General features: G+C 41.3%; 1 protein-coding gene across 1 annotated transcript; it reads right to left on the bottom strand.

Moving 5' to 3' along the window:
- Positions 1-1,370: 1,370 nt before the first annotated feature.
- PAK1IP1 (PAK1 interacting protein 1) lies at positions 1,371-17,144 on the bottom strand. The gene is made up of 10 exons (XM_032341087.1): positions 16,679-17,144; positions 13,075-13,240; positions 9,478-9,598; positions 9,328-9,402; positions 8,749-8,801; positions 8,040-8,185; positions 7,848-7,945; positions 3,192-3,291; positions 2,001-2,124; positions 1,371-1,853 (listed from the first exon to the last, which is right to left on the bottom strand). Exons 1-10 carry the CDS (start codon positions 16,763-16,765, stop codon positions 1,639-1,641), a joined length of 1,185 nt encoding a protein of 394 aa, XP_032196978.1. The 5' UTR covers positions 16,766-17,144; the 3' UTR covers positions 1,371-1,638.
- Between the last annotated feature and the right edge of the window lie 409 nt (positions 17,145-17,553).

Below are 17,553 nucleotides of genomic sequence, written 5' to 3'. Positions count from 1 at the left end.
GCAAAACTATGGAGGCAATGAAAAGATCAGTGATTATGAGAAATCGGTGGGGGAGAGATGAACAGGCAGAACACAAGAGATATTTCAGGGCAGAGAAAGTAGTCTGGATCATATTAGTATGTCATTATACATTTGTCCCTACAGTGTACACACCAAGAGTGATCCCTAAGGTCAGTTACGAACTTTGGGTGGTTAGGATACACCGATATACATTCATCCTTGGTAAAAAGTGTACCATTCTTAGGAATGATGTTGATCATGGGGGCGGCTAGGCAGTGTGTAGAGGCAGGGGGCATACAGGACATCTCTGTGCATTCCTCTCAATTTTGTTATAAACCTCAAGGTGCTCTTAAAAATTATTAAAGGAAAACATAACAAAAACCCCAAAACCTTATTCATCTTTGCTGGTAGGCCTAAAGGTAACGAAGAAGTGGACTGACATGTCGGAACACAGAATTTGGCTCATTTCCTAGATTTCCTTCCTGTGAAGGGAGCGGCAATTCAGTCTCCAAATGTCAGAGGTCTCATTTTGCCTGAGCAGGAAGGATTCCCTGCTGACCTCGGTATTTGACAGCCGGTCAGCTCAAATCTACGAATCCTCTATGAATGTGTCTTTTCAAATCACCCAAGAATCCACTGGAGGATACAGTAAGAGACGACAAGATTAGAATCAACAGGCTGAATTTAAGACTACTTTTGCTAGATTAACTAAGTGAATGTTTTTTGTTGGCTTGAAACAGATGAAAAAAATCCTGAAAATGTCATTTTCTGACCCTTCACTTATCTTGTCATCCACAGCTTGGAAGCCAAGTAATTTAATGAGGTTTGGTAATCTCCCTCATAACTGTGTTATGTGCACAGCTCTAAGTTTAAATATATGCTTTATACATACATGTTTCATGTGTCCATGTCTTAAAATTGTCTCCTGGAAAGAAAATCTTTTTATACAGTTGTTAACAAAATGAACAAAATCTGCATTGAAATTATTAGAGCCATTTCAACAAGCCAAAGCAAGGCAGTTTTATCATATTTCCCCCATTTAGGAGGAAAACCTGAAAAACAACTCTTACCCATCTCTGGTAAAGAATGTGTTCAAAACTGTGTATATTTTAGGGGTACCTGGGTGACTCAGTTAAGTGTCTGCTTTTGGCTTGGGTTGTGATCTCAGGGTCCTGCGATGGAGCCCCGTGTCGGGTTCCCTGCTCAGCGGGGAGCCTGCTTCTCCATCTCCCCCTCCAGCTCCCCCTACTCATGCTTGCTTGCTTTCTCTCTCAGGTGAGTAAGTAAAATCTCAAAAAAAACAAAAAACAAAAAAACCCAAAACCTGTGTATATTTTAAACTACAATATTTTGAAAAGATCTTTATTTGCTTTTTACAACAGTAAAAATTAATATATTATACATTAACATAGTATATTCACCATGACATATAATTAATAAAATGTTGCCTACCAAAAATAGTTTGCCACTGTTAAAAATAAACACATTAAAGTGTGTGTGTGTCTGTGTGTGTGTGTGTGTTTAAAGCTGTACATTTTCTCCAAAAGAAGAAATTTCTAGCTTTTACTTGGGGCGGGGGTATCTGAAAAGAAAGATTCCATCTAAGAAGTTTTTCTCATAGGAGAAATGTGGGATTCACTATGTCATTCGTATTTTCTTCTTTTTTCTCTTCTGTTTTTCCAACATTCCTACCATTTTCCTCTTCTTGACTGACAGTGGAGTATTTGCTTTCATTGGCTTATTACTGCCACCAGTTAAACCACATTTCTTTGAGTCAGGTATGGACTGTCTTTCTTCTTCCTGCACGACATCGCCAGCTTCCTTTTTGTTGATTTTGGACTGTTTTTTACTTACTAAAACATAAGAGACAGTACATGTAAAGACCACTTTTCCCCTCTTCAAATAAACAAGGTTGATAATAAAGTGAAGTTACCTGAATCTCCTCCATTTCAACAATTCAAGAGCTAACAAATTTCCTAAAAATGCTGGCTTTCACTTACCAGGAGAAGGCTCTGCAGCTGAAGGCAGGCTTTTTTGTGTGTCCGTCACTCTGTCTAGCCACACTCCAAGACATGTTAGCCTGGCATTAGTTTTTACTTCACAGAGTAAAGATGGGGGAACTTTCTAAAACAGAAGAAGAATTCATGATAATATAGGGGAATTTTCAATAATTTCTTTTTCCTTTAGCAAGTGAACTTATCATTTTCTTAAGATTTTATTTTTTTAAGTAACCTCTACACCCAATGTGGGGCTTGAACTTACAACCCCAAGATCAAAAGTTGCATACCTTTCTGAGCCAGACAGTCAGAATTCTAAGTTTTTTATTTAAAAGTTACAGTGTTTTCTTGAGAATAAAACATGCTGCTTAGAAGAAATCTATTATCTTGACTCACATTTGGTTTGGCTGTGTCCTTTACAGAGCATGTTTCTGACTATTCAGAAACTGTAAATTCATTAAGGAAAAGGACCATGTCTTGTTCATTTCTAGGTTTTAACGGAGAACCCTGCACAGACACGCAACAAACCACATTCACAGAATATGTTTATAGGACAATAAAAAATAATAAACCAAGGGGATTTGCAAGAGTGGACTACTAAAGGGAATTTAATTTTCCAATTACATATGGTTAGTTATGGTTAGTTCCATTATCAATCGGTAATTTTCAAATTTTTAGTAATGGCAGTATTTTTAACTAACAAAATCTTCAGAGAATATCGATATACAAACAAAAGAGGAAAAAGTAGCACTTCTCTGCCTGCAAAAGCGGGAGTTCTGGTACCCCGCCAGCTCAGACTCACCAACACTAACCACCCAGGTAGCTCTCAAAGCCCAACTTTAAAACAGGGATGCCTGGGTGGCTCAGTTGGTTAAGCGGCTGCCTTCGGCTCAGGTCATGATCCCAGCGTCCTGGGATCGAGTCCCATATCGGGCTCCTTGCTCCGCAGGGAGCCTGCTTCTCCCTCTGACTCTGCCTGTGCTCGCTCGCGCTCACTCTCTCTGACAAATAAATAAAATCTTTAAAAAAAAAAAAAAAAAACTATGACAATCAAACATGCATGGAAGAGACTAAGTTTCTTTAAAGATTTCTGCCCTGAAAATTATTCTGCCTTCCTTAATTAAAAGCAACCTTGAGAGTAAGACTTGCATTAAAGTGCATTTATACTGATTTATACTGTGTTAAGACACTGACCTTATCCTGCTTAAGCTTCCACATTTTGATGAAACCGTCACTCGAGGCTGTAACAATAACATGATGCTCAGGAACTTCAAAACTGAACATGTCTTTTACCCTAGAATAGAAATATGAATACCATAAAGGCCCCTTTCTCCCAGATAATATGATATTGTCATAAAGCTTCTATGCACATCTCTTGATTTTTCAGTGTTCCAAGTACTTCCAAACTGCATAAGGAACAGGACTAAAATCTAACCATGCTTCACATTCCCATGAGTCAGTTAAGTCCTTTTCAGGGTCCAAATTCCAAGATAAAATGGACTGTCAACCACTATGACTGCTGCTGTTCAACATAGTACTAGAAGTCCTAACCTCCACAATCAGACAACAAAAAGAAATAAAGGCACCGGAATTGGCAAAGAAATCAAATTCTCACTCTTCGCAGAGGACATGATACTCTATGGGGAAAACCCAAGGCTCCACCCCAAATCACCAGAACGCATATAGAAATTCAGCAAAGTGGCAGGATATAAAATCAATGCACTGAAATCAGTTGCATTCCTATACACTAACAATGAGACAGAAAAAAAGAGAAATTAGGGAGCCAATCCTATTTCCAATTGCACTCAAAGCCATAAGACAACTAGGGATGAACCTAACCAAAGAGGCAAAGGATCTGTACTCAGAAAACTAATGGAAAGAAATAGAGGAAGACAAATAAATAGAAAAATGTTCCATGCTCATGGACTGGTACAACAAAACGTTGCTAAAACGTCTATGCAACCTAGAGGCACCTCGGTGGCTCAGTCGGTTAAGTGTCTGCCTTCAGCTCAGGTCATGACCCAGGGTCCTGAGATCGAGCCCCACATCGGGCTCCTTGCTCTGTAGGGAGCCTTCTTCTCCCTCTCCCTCTGCCTACTATTTCCCCTGCTTGTGAGCACTCTGTCAAAGTAAAATCTTCAACAACAACAACAAAACTCTATGCTACCTAGAGCAATCTATACATTCAGTGCAATCCCTAACAAAATACCATCAGCATTTTTCACAGAGCTGGAATAATCCTAAAATGTGTATGGAACCAGAAAAGACCTCAACTAGCCAAAGAAATGTTGAAAAAGAAAACCAATGCTGGTACCATCACAATTCTGGACTTAAAGCTCTATTACAAAGCCGTCATAATCAAGACTATATGGTACTCCCATAAAAATAGACATATAGATCAATGGAATACAACAGAAAACACCGAATTGGACCCTCAACTCTACGGTCAGCTAATCTTTGACAAAACAGGAAAGAATACCAATGGAAAAAAGTTTCTTCAACAAATGGTTTTGGGAAAACTGAACAGTCACATGAAAAATAAAAATGGACGATTTCCTTAACACCATACACAAAAATAGACTCAAAATGGATGGAAGACCTAAATATGAAAAAGGAATCCATAAAACCCTAGAGGAGAACACAGGCAGCAACCTCTTCAACCTTGACCGCAGCAACTTCTTGCTAGATAGATCTCCAAAGGCAAGGGAAACAAGGGCAAATATGAACTACTGGGACTTCATCAAGATCAAAAGCTTTAGCGCAGCAAAGGAAATAGTCAACAAAACCAAAAGACAACAGACAGAATGGAAAAAGATATTTGTAAATGACAAATCATATAAAGGGCTAGTATCCAAATCTATTAGGAACTTATCAAACTCAACACCAGGGAACAAACAATCCAATCAAGAAATGGGCAGAAGACCTAAACAGACATTTCTCCAAAGACTTCCAAATGGCCAACTGATGCACGAAGAAATGCTCCACATCACTTGTCACTAGGGAAATACAAATCAAAACCACAATGCAGTACCACCTCAAACGAGTCAGAATCGCTAAAATTAACAAGTCAGGAAATGACAGACATGGGAATGCAAGCTGGTGTAGCACTCTGGAAAACATTATGGAGGTTCCTCAAAAAGCTGAAAACAGAGTTACTCTACAATCCAGCAATTGCACTACTGGGTATTTAACCCAAAGATACAAACATAGTGATCTGAAGGGGCACGTGCACCCCAATATTTATGGCAGCAATGTCCACAATAGCCAAACTATGGAAAAAGCCCAGATATCCATCCACAGACGAATGCATAAAGAACACGTGGTATATATTACACAGCCATTTAAAAAAACAAACAAACAAAAAACAAAACAAAACAAAAAAACAATGAAATCTTATCATTTGCAATGACATGGCTGGAACTAGACGATATTACGGTAAGCAAAATAAATCAATCAGAGAAAAACAATTATGATAAGATCTCACTCAGATGTGGAATTTAAGAAACAAAATGGGATTATAGGGGAAGAGAAGAAAAAATAAAACAAGACCAATCAGAGGGGAAAACAAGCCATAAGAGATTCTTATGCATAGGAAACAAATGGGGTAACTAGGTAATGGACATTAAGGAGGACATGTGATGTAATGGAGCGCTGGGTATTATATAAGACTGATAAATCACAGGCCTGTACCTCTGAAACCAATAACACGTTGTATGTTAATTAACTGAATTTAAATTTTAAAATGTTTTAAAAAGAGTCAACAGGATGATCATAACTATAATTATGTTATCATAAAAGAAATAAAGATATTTAAGTCCCTAACCTCAAGAGTCTCCAAGTTCAGGCTGAAGAGACAAGTAGGACAAGAGAGATAAACATGGCTTCCTTTTACATATCCATTTCTTTCACCTCCAGTGCCACCAACCCTCATCCAAGCTACTGCCATTGTTTTTCTGGACCACTGGGTAGCCTAACTGGCTAACATCATGAATCAAATCATGTTACTCCCAGGTTTAAAATCCTGCAAAACTAGGATCCTTTAAAAAATAACACAGGGTGGGGTGCCTGCGTGGCTTAGTCGTTAAGCCTCTGCCTTTGGCTCAGATCATGATCCCAGGGTCCTGGGATCAAGTCCCGCACTGGGCTCCCTGCTCGGCAGGAAGCCTGCTTCTTCCTCCCCCACTCCCCCTGCTTATGTTCCCTCTCTCACTGTGTCTCTGTCAAATAAACAAAATCTTTAAAAAAACAAACAAACAAAAAACACAGGAAGGAGGAAGGGACTGGGGACGTATATAAAAAGCAAGTCTGGCCATAAACGGACAACTGCTGAAGCTGGGTGGTGGGTCTATGGGGGTCGCTTCCTTAAACTGGTCTGTCTGCCTTTCAATTTTTCCACAGTGAGACCTCTCTTGTCCCAAACAAAACAAAATCTACAAAGGCCCTTGGTATAAAATCTAAACTCCTCACCCATTTACAAGGCCATGAAGCGTTTGGCTCTTTCTGATCTAGTCACAACGCTCTTTCATCTGTTGCTAAAATACGCCCAGCTCTTTCCTCCCTCGGGCGCACTATGCCTTTGGTTCTCTCCTCCCTTGGGAAACAGCTCTCTTCATCTGTGAAGTCCTACCCTCTCCCTTCCCCGATCATACAAATTACTGCTATTACTCTTAAGGCACACCTTTCTGTTTCCTTCCTGTTATAATTGTCTGCTTACTTGTTTATCACCTGCTGCTCCACTACAAGAAACACAAATACAAGCCCTTGTCTTTTTTGTTCATCATTTAAAAACTTAGTTCAGCTCTAAACGGATGCTCACGAACACCTGTTAAATGAGTGGATGAAGGGTTACTTTAAGAGTTCTAGTCTTTTTTTTTTTTTTAAGATTTTATTTATTTATTTGATAGGCAGAGATCTCAAGTAGACAGAGAGAGAGAGGAGGAAGCAGGCTCCCTGCTAAGCAGAGAGCCCGATGCGGGGCTCGATCCCAGGACCCTGAGATCATGACCTGAGCCAAAGGCAGAGGCTTTAACCCACTGAGCCACCCAGGCACCCCAAGAGTTCTAGTCTTAACAGTACATTTGAAATGGCCTTGAACGAACACTTCCCAATGCAGGGAAAAACCAGGGCCTGTACACTCACTGGCTGTAGTATTCAGAGTATTCAAAAAGAGTTATTTAGAAAATAAAAACTAGAACTTATTTAAGACACAGAACACCACATAAATGAAACATATTACAGTATAACTGTACATTATCACCTTTTCTAAAACAGTAGAAAAAGCAGAGGCAGACAGAACTGGGTTTGGGTCCCAGGTCCCTCACCTAACAGTGGCGTAATCTTGGCCAAGCCACTTAGCTGTTTACTCTGAGAATCAGTGTCTCCCCCTAGAAATACAGTGAGCAGTAACAGGCTAAGAAAGACCAGCACAAAATAGAAGTCCGTACTGTCACATATTTCTCCTGTGGGAAGAGCGACTAGTGTACAAAGGGGGAAGAAGTGGACAAGGGGAATAGAGTAAAAGGACAAGAGAGGTCCTGGCAAAGCTCAACTGCCTGATTTTGTTCCTCTTCAGATTTGGTTGATTTCAGGCCCCAAGTTTAATAATATTAGTGGGAAAAGATCTTGTGCGATCACCAGGCTTGGTGCCAACTTCCCCACTTTTGCATCACTTAATGCCAAGAAGACATTTCCACCATCCTCTCACACACCAGAAATCGCATCTATGTAGAAAGTCTATCTCCGTATTTGTTCATGAGAAAACATGTACCCTGCTTTATGAAACTACTACATATGTAACATTTATTGAAGACTCTACACATACATACACACAGAGACTGGCAAAAAAAATACCTGTTTTCGTGAGCTTTAAACTCACAGAGGCACATTAGTGAATCACAGTCAAAAAACCGTACGACTTCTTCATCTCCAGCCACTGCAAGGACAGACTCCTAGCAGAGAGAAAAAGAATATCCAGAATGTCATCACCAATTCCAACCATCACCACAGACACGAAGATTCCACCACTGATTTCTGATCACTTACTGAAAGAAACGTAACAGAAGATATTCTCTTTTCATTTGTGATGGTGCCACTAACAGACGCAGTGTCAAGCTGATAGACATCTATTTTATTCAATATGACGACTATGTATTTCTCTCCTCTTGGGGACCATTCCACTATGTGAGCATCTGGAAGTTAAAAACACAAAGCTTTTTGATTTCATAAAACAAAAAACGAAATGATCAGAGTAGTAATAAAAAGAGCAAATAGTTGCACTGTGCATTTTTCCATCCAATATCCTATTTAACCTTCACAATGAACTTCTGTATGCAAGTTAAGTTTTAGAAAATGAACTGGGTTCAAAAGAATCATTAAGTCATAGAACTGGTAGGTGACAGTCATGACAAGAATTCCATCTACAATGAGAAAGGAATAGGGGGCGCCTGGGTGGCTTAGTTGGTTAAGCGACTGCCTTCACCTCAGGTCATGATCTAGGGGGGTCCTGAGATCGAGTCCCATATTGGGCTCCCTATCAGTGGGGAGCCTGCTTCCCCCACTCCCTCTGCCTGCTACTCCCCCTGCTTGTGCTCTCTCAAATACATACATACTCTTAAAATGGGAAAAGAAAATAACCTAAAGCATTGCCCTAGGAGATAACCACCATCATGAAGGGAAATAAAGGTATATATGTAAAGTATATATTATCATATTCTATGAAGTTATAAAAAATATTCTAAATTAAAGTACTCACTTTGTTTTATATTTTTTATGAATGCTGATCTGCCTTCCACAAGATTCCACGTTCTGCAAAAAAGGAAGCTCACTTGTGGCATGATCACTTTTACCAGGTGTAAAGGAAACAAGATGAAGACCGACTCAAACGACAATGTACTACATAGGCAGCTAGTTAGAATGATCGTGTTTCTTACAGCAACACTGAAATATATACTATCAAGCAAGATTAACTCATCCATTCCTAGACCCCTGTCACATATTTAAAATGTTTAATATATTTTCCAAAAATTTCACCTCCTAAAACATTTGTTTTTAGGACCCCCGTCCTCTTCATTTCACGGCTCGCAGTGACTGGAATGTACAGTGTACATGTGAACACGGAGCTTGTCATTTTCTCTCTACCATTGTGAAAAGGTTCACTAGCTTTGCACCTTTTCTTGTACTGCATTACCTTCCAATAGCTGAGAGCCATGAGATGAGACAAAAAAATGAATCTAATGATTGGACTAAAATATACCCTGATGGTAGCTTCCTGTTGCCCCAGGACAACAAAGACCACAACTTAGAAAAGATGCTCTCGGCATTAACGACTTACCTTAACGTCTTATCCGTACCCACAGACAGGGCCAACTTGCCGGATGGGTGAATAGAAAGGAAGGTCACATGTCCTCTAAAAGGAAACCAACAGTTAGTCCCCAACGTGACTGGCTCCTAGAGACCACCAATGGGAAAGGGCCAGACTCACTTGTGAGCTTTAATGGACTTGAGGCACTCCCACTTCTTTGCATCCCACACACAAATGAGTCCATCTTCTCCCCCACTGATTAAGTGCCTGTTGCCATAGAATTTCAGGCAAGTTATTGTGCCTGTGGAAAAACCAAGAAAGGCAAACTTAATAGTCATTTCGAATGCAAACTCCATTTCTGGTTTGAAAGTAAGTAAACATCTAACGTCTTAGTACCACTGAAATATACCTTCAAATCTTAGGTGAAGAGATTTTTTTTTTTTTTTTTTTTTAATATATAAGAACATACAGTTTCAAGGCTATGCAAATATTTTCAGCAGAATTTCGCTAGTTGTATACACAGCAAATCAGTTCACTTTCTGGCTCTATATCTCCACAATCATAAATTTAGGAGATGGCTGGTGAGGACTGTTTGATCAGAAGTCAAACAAAACCAACTGGTAAACCAGCTAATCTGGGGAAAAAACCAAGAAGTACAACCTACAACCTTCTACTTTCCAAACAGTGAGTTAGTGACCTAATCATCCACAGTCCAATAACTATGCCTCCAGACCTGCTTTTGATTTGTACATAGTTCTCATTCACTATCATAAGAATTTATTAGAGGGCTGCTGGCTGGCTCAGTTGGTAGAGCGTATGACTCTTGATCTCGGGGTTCTGAGTTTGAGCCCCACGATGGGTGTAGAGATTAGTTAAAAATTTTTAAAAATTGTAATTAAAAAAAAATTTTAATCTTTAAAAAAGAATTTACTAGAATCATTTTATAAGTTGTTCCACTATTCAACTATGCCCTCTGTAATCTCCCTCTGTGGTTCACAAAGTTTCCTTTATCTTTTCAACTTCACAACACACTCCACTCCCCTCTGCCCAGACTAAAGCCTGCATCTCCCATGAATTTCTCCTACAGCTCTTGGAACTGGAAGACATACCTTATTCACTGTCCTGAAATATAAACCTCGCTGTAAGGATGAGGTGATAGAAGAAGCCGGCATTCTTTTAACTCCCCAAAGCAATGCACACCATTATACATCTTTCTTCAAGTCAAATTCCCTGTCCTTTGAAGCCTGTCACCCAACTTAACTGCCCTATAGCTCAGTGGTCAACAGACTATTGTCAGTAAGTCACATCTGGCTGGTGGCCTGTTTTCATAAATGCAGTTTTAGTGAAACACAGATTCACTTGTTCAGTTCCAATGTCTATGGCTGTTTTTACACTGCAAAAGCAGAGCCAAATAAAACCGAAAACACAGACACAAAGCCTAAATTTACTTTTTTGTCCTTTTCAGAATAAGGGTATGAACCCTGGGGTCACTGTTGTTCATCTGAACATCCTACTCAACCCTTTATGTTGTCCTTTATTTTGAAAGAGTCAAAGATCTCTGATGAATAATTCTGCACCCCTCCACCCCAAAAAGCACTAATAATATATGGGGTTACCTACAACTTTATCAAAGCGGGAGTCTTTAGCCATCTTTGCCCCTGTTTTCCTCTCTCCTATTATCCTATTTCCTACTTTGGAAAAGAGCTGTTCTATTACCAACTATTAGAAAAACAGGAGCTGGGGGCGCCTGGGGAGCTCAGTTGGTTAAGCATCTACCTTCGGCTCAGGTCAGGATCCTGGGATGGAGCCCCACATTGGGTTCCCCTCTCACGGGGGAGTCTGTTTCTCCCTTTCCCTCTGCCTCTCCCCCACCTCATGTACTAGTAAATAAATAAAAATCTTTTAAAAATCCAAACAAACAGGAGTTACGCAAGGAATGAAAGAAATCAGGAACCATACTTCATCCCCATCCAAACTCCTTCTCAGTCACTTCTTTTCCTGTTGGGGAACACCTGAACCACTGGCTTTAGGCAGACCAGACTTATTTTACTTATTTCCTCCATGCCCAAGGAACAGCGAAACTTTCTTGTGTGAACTGGGATCAGGAGACAGAATGGAAAAGGAACATATGTTGAATTCACTCAAAGCCTAGCTTCTGTTGAAAAGGAGAATTCGAGTGCCTGGGTGGCTCAGTGGGTTAAGCCCCTGCCTTCAGCTCAGGTTATGATCTCAGGGTCCTGGATAGAGGCCTGCATCAGGCTCTCTGCTCAGCAGGGAGCCGACTTCCGGCGCTCTCTCTCTGCCTGCCTCTCTGCCTACTTGTGACCTGTCTCTCTCTGTCAAATAAAAAGAAAAAAAAAAATCTTCAAAAAGGAGAATGCTTGTCAAAGTAGCAAAGGCCCTAAAAAAGACAATGACCACTCCAAATATACTGCTACAACCAATGCGTGGTGGCCTCATCTGCCTTTAACTGCAGGAAACCAACATCCTTAGCAGAGTATCCCTGGGAAAATACAATAAAAACACCATCATGTTCAATGCTGGGGAGAAAAACACACACACACACACACACACACACACATACCACCAACCTGGACAACTTCACCATAGCTGTGGAAAACCCAGGCATGACTTGAACTTGAGAATCACCAATACTGACCTCAACTCTAGTGGCTTTGCCTCCTCTCTGGTTTTGCTTCTCACGCCTTATACCCCAGAACTAGTTACCACCTAGACCTGCTGCACATTGCAACTCCTGAGCCTCATCCCTGCCTACAACCTCACCACTTGCCAGCCCATTCATGGCCCCCATCATTCACAGACCACTTGTTCCTTTATTTCAGAGATCTGCAGACTCTTGACACCTTATTCTCTAGGCCAACAAACTCTTCTTTCACCAAAATCCTGAATTCCTTTGTATATCAATCTACCTACTGCACACACTTAGTAGCTTTCTGCTTCTTATCAAAATGACTGAGGTTCCTGCAAACAGATGTTACTCGATCCAGAGCCTCCAGCTTCAGTCAGGAAGACTCTTCTCAGTCTTTTGCTTGTTCTTGGCGGCATCTCTCTCCCATCTTGGGAGCCAGCACTTTCCTCAAGCCCGCACAGCCCCTCCCTCCCACTCAATCCCTAACCTCTTCTCAAGGACCACTCAGGACCAGGGCAGTCTACTTCTCCAGTCACCCCACCCTTTGTTTTAACCTTCTTATAATATCAACTTGCTTACAGTTCCCCAGGTACACAGAGGTTAAAAACATGGGCTCTAGACCTAGGTGTGAGCTCTTGTTCCCTTGTTTTATAACCATGGGCAAATCAAGTTAACATCCTTGAATCTCGGTTTTCTCTTCTATGAACAGAAGGTACAACTGTAGCTTCTTGGCGCATTGCTGGGCACGTGATCCTCTCTCAGTAAAGTCAGCAATGAACACGAGGCTGCTCCCGTGCTCCTCATGCTTCTGCTCAGCCTGGAACGCCCTTTCTCCTGCCTGGCTAACTGGTACTTCTCTTTTAAGACAATTCAGTCAGATGTCATTTGGGGGAAGTTTTCAGTGAAAAGTCGCATCCTCCCACTTCCCCCCAATGTGAGTGAAGTGCCTCCCCTCTGTCTCCCAATATGGACCATGAGAATTTAAGGATTAAAAAAACCACATTTTTCTCATTTCTGTATTTCCTAGCACAGAACCTGCTACAAAATAGACACCTAATGAGTTCTTAACTGAAGTCAAATTGTAAAGTAATGATACCTTAACATATTAGAGAATATAATTTTCTCACCATTGTGATGCACCAGAGCCCCATGGTCTATCTTCTTTTTCATGTCGTATATGTGAATTGTTTCATCTTTGCTCCCAGTGACTACAAAACGACTATTTACAGCCACCGCTGACAAGGAGGCAGTGTGGGCATGGTGAGTGAAGTCAGCCGCAGAAGTCCATTTTTGCTGGAGAGTTAAATACACAATGTTACAATCATATCATAGTTCTCTAGAAACACGTAAGTGGTTCCACAACTCATGAAAACTACCAGTAGATACTTATGAACAGGGAAAAAATTATGCAGTGATAGCAGATTAAGAAAAACAAAGAACCTGAGAAATAAAGCAGGCAGTAAGGAAATGGGAGGGCAATGCTGGGTATCATGACTCCAAAGCAATTATGGAGACCAGACTACTTTAAGGTCCTATCCAAATCCTTAACTGCTTATATATTTACTTATATGTGAGACTTGCATACCGTTCATTCATTCAGATACTAAATGACTACTGTGTGCTTGGCATCAGTGTAGACAGTTGGTATAGAGCACTGAAGAAAAGTCCTTGTTCTTTTTTTTTAAATCTTTTATTTTTTATAAACATATAATATATTTTTATCCCCAGGGGTACAGGTCTGTGAATCACCAGGTTTACACACTTCACAGCACTCACCATAGCACATACCCTCCCCAATGTCCGTAACCCCACCCCCCTTCTCCCAACCCCACATCCCGCAGCAACCCTGTTTGTTTTGTTAGATTAAGAGTCACTTATGGTTTGTCTCCATCCCAATCCCATCTTGTTTCATTTATTCTTCTCCTATGCCCTTAACTCCCCATGTTGCATCTCCACTTCCTCATATCAGGGAGATCATATGATAGTTGTCTTTCTCCGCTTGACTTATTTCGTTAAGCATGATACCCTCTAGTTCCATCCATGTCGTCGCAAAATGGCAAGATTTCATTTCTTTTGATGGCTGCATAGTATTCCACTGTGTATATATATACCACATCTTCTTTATCCATTCATCTGTTGATGGACATCTAGGTTCTTTCCATAGTTTGGCTATTGTGGACATTGCTGCTATAAACATTCGGGTGCATGTGCCCCTTTGGATCACTACGTTTGTATCTTTAGGGTAAATACCCAGTAGTGCAATTGCTGGGTCATAGGGTAGTTTTATTCTCAACATTTTGAGGAACCTCCATGCTGTTTTCCAGAGTGGTTGCACCAGCTTGCATTCCCACCAATAGTGTAGGAAGGTTCCCCTTTCTCCACATCTTCGCCAGCATCTGTCATTTCCTGACTTGTTAATTTTAGCCATTCTGACTGGTGTGAGGTGATATCTCATTGTGGTTTTGATTTGTATTTCCCTGATGCCGAGTGATATGGAGCACTTTTTCATGTGTCTGTTGGCCATCTGGATGTCTTCTTTGCAGAAATGTCTGTTCATGTCCTCTGGCCCATTTCTTGATTGGATTACTTGTTCTTTGGGTGTTGAGTTTGCTAAGTTCTTTATAGATTTTGGACACTAGCCCTTTATCTGATATGTCCTTTGCAAATATCTTCTCCCATTCTGTCAGTTGTCTTTTGGTTTTGTTAACTGTTTCCTTTACTGGGCAAAAGCTTTTGATCTTGATGAAATCCCAATAGTTCATTTTTGCCCTTGCTTCCCTTGCCTTTGGCGTTGTTCCTAGGAAGATGTTGCTGCGGCTGAGGTCGAAGAGGTTGCTGCCTGTGTTCTCCTCAAGGATTTTGATGGATTCCTTTCTCACATTGAGGTCCTTCATCCATTTTGAGTCTATTTTTGTGTGTGGTGTAAGGAAATGGTCCAATTTCATTTTTCTGCATGTGGCTGTCCAATTTTCCCAATACCATTTATTGAAGAAGCTGCCTTTTTTCCATTGGACATTTTTTCCTGCTTTGTTGAAGATGAGTTGACCATAGAGTTGAGGGTGAAAAGTCCTTATTCTAATAGAACTGCCATCTATTCAGTTCTAATTGAACTGCCATCTCCCATCCCGGTGGGAGAGACAAACAGTAAACAAATAGGATATCGCATGCTGATAAGTATAATGACAAGTCTTATAAAGAAAAATAAATGGGATAAAGAGTATGTTTCCTTCCATTAGTACCAATATAAATGATTAGAATGACCAATGATTAGGTCTCAAGAACTCTATGCTTACTGATATGCAACTTTTGGATTGAATAAGTGACTGAATGCATATACACACTTCAAACTGAAGGAAATGCATCAAAAGTATTAGCAAAGCAAACCAAAGAAGAAAAAAACCATCAGACCTCTCTAAACACACTTAAGAAGGGTTACTGCAAAGTAATTTCTAAAGAACTACAGCAACAAACATTGCTTCCATCAACCAGGATCAAGGGAGCCTCCTTGAGTAACAGCACAATATTCCTGTGGGGCTGTTACAGCCATAAATCAAAAAATAACCTTTGCTTGTGCATATTATAGAAGGAATGTTGATTATCTGAGCTATTGTCTGTCTAGATTTAGCAGCAGTAGTGAACAGTGTAAGAACTTTGTGTTTCAGAGACACCTGGGGACTTGAGTCCCAGGTCTCCTGATTATTAGTTGTGTGGCCTTGAGCAGGTCACACAATAGATCTCAACTTCAGGTTCCTCATCTATAAAACAGGGATAACTCAGGAGGTTGCTGTGCAGACTACTATGTGTCTGAAACAATGGAGCAACTTTTTTACAATGAGTAACACAATAGCATCATCTTTAAGCACACAAGAGATGTCACCTTTCAGCCAAAAGCTGATTAATAACCAGGTAGAAACAAAATAAACAAAAGTAATTAGTCAAGTTATATACGTCCAGTTTTCTGGTTCATTCAAGACTGACACCTTGACTTCATAAAGAAATACTGAAAAAATAGATTTCTAAGAGATACTTAGATTTCCTTAGGGAAAAATATTACTGGCTTAAAAGTTAAAAGATCTTATTTCTAGTCCTGGATATGTCCTAACTACCTATTTCACTAATGACAATTTACTTGACCTTTTTTCTCACACATCTAGTGAAAATACTTATATTTTGTTGTCATTTTCTCCATGCATTTGTCTCCCCTGCTCTTCTCCTTACGTTTGCAAGCTGGATCCATTCCTTTGGCTTCTTTGTACCTCCACTGCCAATTAATGGCACCAGGGTAAAAGGTCCAAAAGTACTGAATGAATCGGGACACTTTTTTTTTTTTTTTTTAATCAATGAAGGGTTTATCCTGACCTGCTGTAATATTTAGTAAAATTCCAAGACGAAACTCAGTGAAAGGGCGAATTGTTCTTCCATTAAGTCCTGAGCACGTAAAACTGGCTGTCAACTTACGGGAGCGAGGCGTAAATCCATAACCTATGACTCATTGGCCTGCTGGCTGGAATGCCAGCTGCCTTCTTGTACCATGCTCAGAAAGTCTACTAAAACCAACAGACATGATCTCGTTTTAGGAAACGCCTACTCTGTGTTTTAAAAACTAGATTACACATTTGAGTTTGATTCATCCATTAATCCCTAAGAGATCAATGCGTTCACTTACCTCTGATGATGTGCCTCCCTCCACCGTGACGGAACCCGACCAGATTTACCCGCGCACCTTCTTACCTCTTTGGGGTCGCCGCCTGTATCCGGCTCCGGGTGTATTGCGAACCCAAAAAGGACCTGTTCGTAGCAACCAGCCACCAGCTCCATTCAGCAGCGCACGTGCCCCTTCCAAGAGCCTCGCTCAGCTGAGAGTGACGAAAGCGGATGCCAGAGGCAGTAGGGTCCTTCCTGCTTCGGCGCTCAAATGACGTCACGATTTCAGGCTGCCTTTAGGGCGCCTGCCTCCCTGGAAACGGTTTCAGCACTTGAGGATCACGCGGAGCTTCCAAGAGGAGAATAAAGAAGGACGCCACATGCGGAAGTTCTCATGACGAGGAGAAAAAAAGTTAGGGACAAGCAGGCATATCCCAGGTGGCTGCGAGCTAGGCACGTCTAAGGGGAGTAGGGCGGGACATCCTCTGCGGAAGCCCCTCATTTCCGTAACGTCACGGAGGGGGCGGGGCCTCTTCCAGTCTGGGCGGGGCTTCTCGCAGTGGCCCGGTGTTGGTGTGGAGGCACCTCACCTGCGGGCTGTGAGACGGAGATCAGGAATTGGGTTTCCTTTTTTCGCCAGAAGCACGAACGAGCCTTTCTCCCGTTCTCTCGCAATAGGGCAAAGAGGAGGGGGGCGTTCAGGGCTAGCGGCTTCTAGAGCAGACCGCGAAGTCAGCCCCGGAGCTCCGCTTCATGCGCTTCTGTCTGCCCGCCGGGAGAATCCCGCCTTGCGCCCCTTTCCTTCCCGCTGGATTGCCAGTCGGATTTGGGGGTCCCATTGGCCTGCGTTGCGGCACACCCCTGGGAGGGAGGGGGACGCTTTCCTTGAAAGGTGTAACGACGGACTGATGGAGGGAGAAGCGCGCAGTCAATCCCACGTGAAGGTTCCGGAAGGAAATCTC

The sequence above is a fragment of the Mustela erminea genome, chromosome 4, assembly GCF_009829155.1.
Source record: "Mustela erminea isolate mMusErm1 chromosome 4, mMusErm1.Pri, whole genome shotgun sequence".
Lineage (NCBI taxonomy): Eukaryota > Metazoa > Chordata > Mammalia > Carnivora > Mustelidae > Mustela > Mustela erminea.
This window is presented reverse-complemented; position numbering and strand designations above follow the sequence as displayed.